The 6,294-nt window shown below is 30.2% G+C and overlaps 1 protein-coding gene across 1 annotated transcript; it reads left to right on the top strand.

The window, feature by feature from the left end:
- The first annotated feature begins 1,753 nt into the window (after positions 1-1,753).
- Positions 1,754-3,241, top strand: LOC122723849 (GDSL esterase/lipase At5g03980-like). Its single transcript, XM_043957744.1, has 5 exons — positions 1,754-2,032; positions 2,119-2,331; positions 2,443-2,582; positions 2,669-2,942; positions 3,024-3,241. Exons 1-5 carry the CDS (start codon positions 1,774-1,776, stop codon positions 3,239-3,241), a joined length of 1,104 nt encoding a protein of 367 aa, XP_043813679.1. The 5' UTR covers positions 1,754-1,773.
- The last annotated feature ends 3,053 nt before the right edge of the window (positions 3,242-6,294 follow it).

Raw genomic sequence — 6,294 nt, forward strand, 5'->3', positions numbered from 1 at the left:
ACGCTCCTCACAACCAATCTCTCCTTAGATGTAGATTAATTAGGAAATATTCGCTATTTAACCCTAGTCAACAAGCAATCCAAAAAACGTTTATTGGATTTAATTTATCAACCACCTTAAGAATTAGACAGATCCAATTCTGACTAACAAACCAAACGACGTGGTGAGTTTAAATTAGATAATGCCGTAAAATTTGGAATGAAACGTGAGAGATCGCGTATCTTTAATGGAAAAATCTTATTTTCTTTGTTTTCACGTCAGGTGTGCTTTCTGTCGCAAACTGGAGATTTTCTTAGGAGTTTGAGCAAGGCTCAGGTCAAAGATTGACTAGGTCATTTGGCAGCTTCTATCTAGGGCCTTAGGTAATTTGACAATTTCTATCTAGAGCCTTAGGTAATTTTTGGTAGTGGACGAATAAAAATAGTCACTAGGTTTATCCAAATTGTTGGTTAAGGCTTTGTTTAGCAGTTTTTTCAAGATATTTATCAAATGAACTGATTCTTTGTTTTTTAAGTAAAAACATGACAGAAGACACAAAATTAATAGAAAGTTACTTAGATTAGTGTTAAATATGAAGTATATGCTAAATCTGTGCTCTATTATAAGAATACCATTTGCAGTTTTCTCCTTTCGCTTGTATCCCGATTTTTTATTTCTTTTTGACTCTTTTTTTTATATTTTTATTTTTCTAAAAATTGAGTGAAGACCGCATTGCACCATACAGCAAGTAAAGGAGGCGGAGGAGCAACAACCTTCTTTAAAAAATTACACTTAATCCTTTAAAATATTTTAAAATTTTATTTTAATTTTTAAGCTTTTCAAACTTTCATTTTCCACTTCAAAACTTTATTTTTAAACCAAGTTTCAACTCATATTTCCATCGACACACATATATATATATATTATTTCTCCACATATAAGTATTACATTAGGCATAGTTTTACATTTTATGGTTTAATTGGATTTTAAAAGTTATTTATTTTTGTAGTCCAAAAATAAAATTGAAGAACTCACATAGTAAAAATTATGTTATATAAACTGATTTCAAATTAGGTTTAATGGTCTTGAGGTATAAAAATAATTACTTAAAATAATTACTTGTTTTATATAAAAATTTTATTAGGATAGAAAAATTAAAATAAATACCGTCTCTATTTCATATCTCTTTTTCACTTTTCTTTTTTTGTCGTTCTAAAATTATTGTTTACTTTTTATTTTACATTATATTATTATATAAATTGACAATTATAATTTCATTTTATTTTATTTTAAAAATAATTTCTCAAAATATTTTTTTAAGTGAATATTTAAAATATTTTTTAATATTTAATATAAATTAAGTTAATAAAAAAATTATAAAGTAGATTATAAATAAAAAAAGTGTTTGTTGGTTACTTTTGAGGGATTCAAAAGTTATAACATATATAATTTAAGATTTTGGAGATTATGCGTTCACATATGACTATGAGTAATTTTTTTTATATTACAGCTGTTCTATATGTATTAGGCCATCAGATTTTAGCAATGAGGGATTTTTTCACAGAATCCTAGTCCAACTATAACTTCTTTTTTTTTTTCTGTCGAAAGTCCAACTATAACTTGATCTCGGATTTCATATCCAAATAGGATGCACAGATCAGGACAGAACCAAGTCGTATTTGACTTCTGATTTCTAACTCTGCATGGACTTCGTATGACCATAAATAGATGCAATTGTTTTCACTCTAGTTTGCCAAAGCCAGCAATAGTTGAAACTCTTTATTCTCTACAGCCATGGCTTCCTCCAAGCTTCTTTTCCCTTTGCTTCTCTGTTCCCTTTTCCTTTTTCTTCTTCTGCCTACATCTAATGCTCATCTTCTCAAGGCTTGTGAGTTTGAGGCCATATACAACCTTGGGGATTCAATTTCTGACACTGGCAATTTGATCCAAGAGGACCCTGCTTCTGTTTTTTCTAGACTTCCCTATGGCCAAAACCTGTACAGGAATCCAACTGGTAGATGCTCCAATGGCTTGCTCATTATTGATTTCATTGGTAAGAAACCACTATATTATTTCACGTTTTATATGCTCTTTTGTGTGCGCTTAAGATAATTATTGCACTTGTTTGTATTTTGACAGCAAAATCAGCTGGTATTCCACTTCTTGAAGCATATTTGAATGCTAGTTCCAGCAAGACACATGGCGTGAATTTTGCAGTTGCTGGCTCTACTGCATTGCCTGTGGAATTTCTTGCAGAAAAAGGAGTGATTGCCCCTGTCACCAATAGTTCTCTTACCAAACAACTCAACTGGATGCATACCCATTTCAATACAACCTGCCATAGTTCCAAAGGTCACTATATATTACTGATGCATCATACTTTATAATAAGATAAATTATTTATTGAACTTATAACTATGCTTACTATTGTCTTATCCTTCTTATATTTTACAGAATGTGTAGAGAAACATAAGAGATCTTTGTTCATGGTTGGGGAGATTGGAGGCAATGATTATAACTATGCTTTCTTTCAAGGCAAGAGTATTGATGAGTTGAAGTCCATGGTATCTGATGTTGTTAAAGCTATCAAAGAAGCTGTTATGGTTAGTTAATTTTCTTCAAACATAGAGTAATTGATTTCTTCTGTTCATCTTTTCATTACCTTAAATTTCCTACATGTTTTCTGTAGAGGGTTATTGGATTTGGTGCTGCTCGGGTTATTGTTCCTGGGAATTTTCCAATCGGTTGCATGCCCATATATCTTAGTGGATTTCACTCCAATGATTCTAGTGAATATGATGAATTTCATTGCCTCAAAGGACTGAATAACTTTGCAATGTATCACAATGAGCAACTCCAGCAAGCAATTAAAGAATTGCAAGAAGAGAATCCAAAAGTGAATATAGTATATGGGGATTACTACAATGCCTACAAGTGGATTTTGAGTAAAGCTGCATTGCTTGGTGAGTTTTTGAAGTCTGCAAATTGTGGTTTAACATAATATTAACTACTGAAACTAACGTTGCGTTGCTTCATGGAAACAGGGTTTGATCCAAAATCACTGCAAAAGGCTTGTTGTGGGAGTGGAGGTGATTATGATTTTAGTCTTAATAGAATGTGTGGGGCTCCTAACGTACCAGTTTGTCCTACACCTCAAGAACATATCAGTTGGGATGGAGTACATTCAACTGAAAAGGCCTATTTCTTCATGGCTCGATGGATCATTCGCAACATCTTCCAAAAGCTTAAGTGCATAGCTTGATTATTTCATAAATTTATATACTAGTTTGAAAGTTTGTCATTTAATTTAGTTAATTCTTATGTTGCTTATATATGCTATTAGCAATTCTTATATATGCTAGTTTTGGTTCCAGTTAAATCTAAATTTTGAATTGTCAATGCAATTTTAATTTGAAAAAATTTTTAATATAAAATTAAACAAAAAATAAAGAAATAAATATAGATATTAAATATTATCAAATTTATAATTGAGTAAATAGTAAATTGTACAAAAGGTATCCATTTTCATAATATGAAAAATAAAATAATATTTAAATTTAAATGGAAATAATATTTGTTATCTATAAAAAAAAATTTAAACTTTTGATAATTAACTTTCCACTTTTTAATTTTAAGTACCACAATTTTATTAGATGATTAAAATGAAATTAAATTGGACCGTCAATTCAAACAAACTAATTTTGATTTTTGTTCAAAGGAAGGCGCCTATAACTAACCCTAATATAAAGTTTCAGTCGAATTCATTTATCGAAACCGATTGAGAGGTATAGTCTTGAACTTAATCAATCCACTTCTTTTGTGGTTTACAGTTTGAATCAAATCATAACCAGGTGTACTTGTCCTTGTTATTAAAAATAGAAAATTATTCTTACCCATATTATTATCAGAGATAGAATAAATTACACTTTAATCTCAAAATTTAAACATAATTAACATATTAGTTTCTATTTTTTTAAAACCAAACACTTTAAATCTTTAAATTTTACACTAATCAAAAGTTAAGATATTTCTGTCAAAATTGTTGTTCGTAAAATTTAAAATAACTATAGTATTGCTAAATAACTGAAAAAATCTAACACTATCACACACAATAAACATGCAATAACCAATCTCTCTCAAACATTTTATCAAATATTATACATGGATCAGCTTTGATTTTCTTACAAACAAGTAAAACAGCAGAACAATCTCCAAATCATGCTTATCATGCACACAACAAGAAAGGATACCATGAATCACCAAACTATGCTTATCAACTTAGAAACAATCTCAATCGCACAAATCATCAAACAATCTCAAGCATTCTAGAGATGGATCCATAAAGCCAAATGAATGCAGCTCAGACCTGTTATTAATTTACCAAATGATTGATGCTTATATACCCCTTCAGCTCCAAGCCTGAGGAGGAGGATTAGAGTTTCAATATTAATTTACCAAATGGGAGATTTGTAATTTAATTATTGAATATTGTCATTATTAACAAGTCAGTCTCTGCATTTTTAAAAACTTATTAAAATGTTCTTATCTTTTCTTTCCGTCAATGAAATAGTTTTTCTGTCCTCTTTTCCGTTAAAAATAGATAAAGGACGAGAGAGAAAATTTTTAAAATCCAATTTTACCCTCAAATAAAACCCCTTATTTAGTCCTTCGATATTGCTATTATTAACGAGTCAGTCCCTAAATTTTATGAAATTTATTAAAATGTCTTTATTTTATTTCATATATATTAAAATGTCCTTATCTTTTCTTATATCTATTAAAATGTTCTTATCGTTTCTTTCCGTCAACGAAATAGTCCATCCTCCTCCTCCTCCTCCTTAAAAAAGAAGAAAAAAAAGAAGAAGAAGAAGAAAAAGAAGAAGAAGAAGAAGAAGAAAAAGAAGAAGAAAAAGAAGAAGAAGGAGAAGAAGAAGATGATGTTGAAGAAGAGAAAGAAAAAGAAGAAGAAAAATCTCCTCCTTCTCCTCCTCCTTAAAAAAGAAGAATAAAAAGAAAAATCGAAAAAAGAATAAAACGAAAAATCGAAGAAGAATCAAAGAAGAAGAAGAAGGAGGAGGAGGAAATGAAGGAGGGTAATTTGGTCTTTTGCTATATTTTTCATGGCAAAAATAGACAGAATGACTATTTTGTTAATAGAAAAAAAAGATAAGGACGTTTTATTAGATTTCTGAAAATGCAGGGACGTACTTGTTAATAATGGCAATACTAAGAAACTAAATTGTAAATCTCCCTAATCAAATTGATAACAGTAAGCTGAAGTGGAACTTGCCAATTTTCTTTTAACATCCTCCCATCCTTGTATGTTGTTATCTTTCTATTTGTCTTCAAATTCAGCTGTAAGCTACCTCTAGTGTCATCACTATGCAACAAAGCATACCAAATCCTCTTAATTTGGATTAAGGTTTACTTATTGTTAAAGCAATACTTTGAGAATATTCTATTGAAATCTTGCAGAGGCCCAACTCAGGTAGAAAAAAGTAAAATCGCAAGCATAACAACCAAATTAAGCTCTGTCCTTTGAAAAAACTAAATTAAATACTCAAGTAGATTCTGCATGTGTTGCAAGTAGATTCTGCATGTTTTGCAAGCAGAAAATAAAACTATAAATAGAACTATTAAATCTTAAAAGAATTATTACCACCAAAAATAAAATATGGGTAATAGTATGCTATTAATGAATAATGGTAGCCCAACTCTGATGAACAATTTCACAAACTTTGATGTTTTGCTAGAGAAAAAGTCACTCTAACAACTGCTCTAGCCAACAGGGTCTTTCTTATTTCGGGTAGCCCAACTAATCAACATTCCTAGAGAATTTTAGCTCCCAAATGTGGTTATTTTTGTTTCCAAAAGAAACTGAGAAAAAAAAATTCAAGAAGAGAAATTAGTACAACGTTAAATTTCAAGAACTTCAAGCAATAGGGACTGGAAATCAAAAAAAAGAAGTAGAACCCTTAAAATAAATATTGGGAATGAATTTAATTGGGAAATGAAATAAAAAAAAAGAATTAAATAATAGTTAGGAGAGAAAGATATAATGTAAGGAATGAAAGAAAAAAGAAAGTAATGGAGGAAGAAAAGAGCATGTGGAAATAGAAAAATTAATCGAATTGATCGGGTCATATAGGAACAAAGTTCAAGTCTATCGATCTGTGCCTCAGTTGCATACATCACTGCACTTCTACTTGACACTTATCGCATATATTGTCACGTGTTTAACGATTCCAACCCCGAAAAACACTCAAGCCATGTGACTCGCGGTTGTTGAGGCCGGTCAAAAATAACCTTTCGATT

Source organism: Manihot esculenta, chromosome 6, assembly GCF_001659605.2.
Source record: "Manihot esculenta cultivar AM560-2 chromosome 6, M.esculenta_v8, whole genome shotgun sequence".
Classification (NCBI taxonomy): Eukaryota; Viridiplantae; Streptophyta; class Magnoliopsida; order Malpighiales; family Euphorbiaceae; genus Manihot; species Manihot esculenta.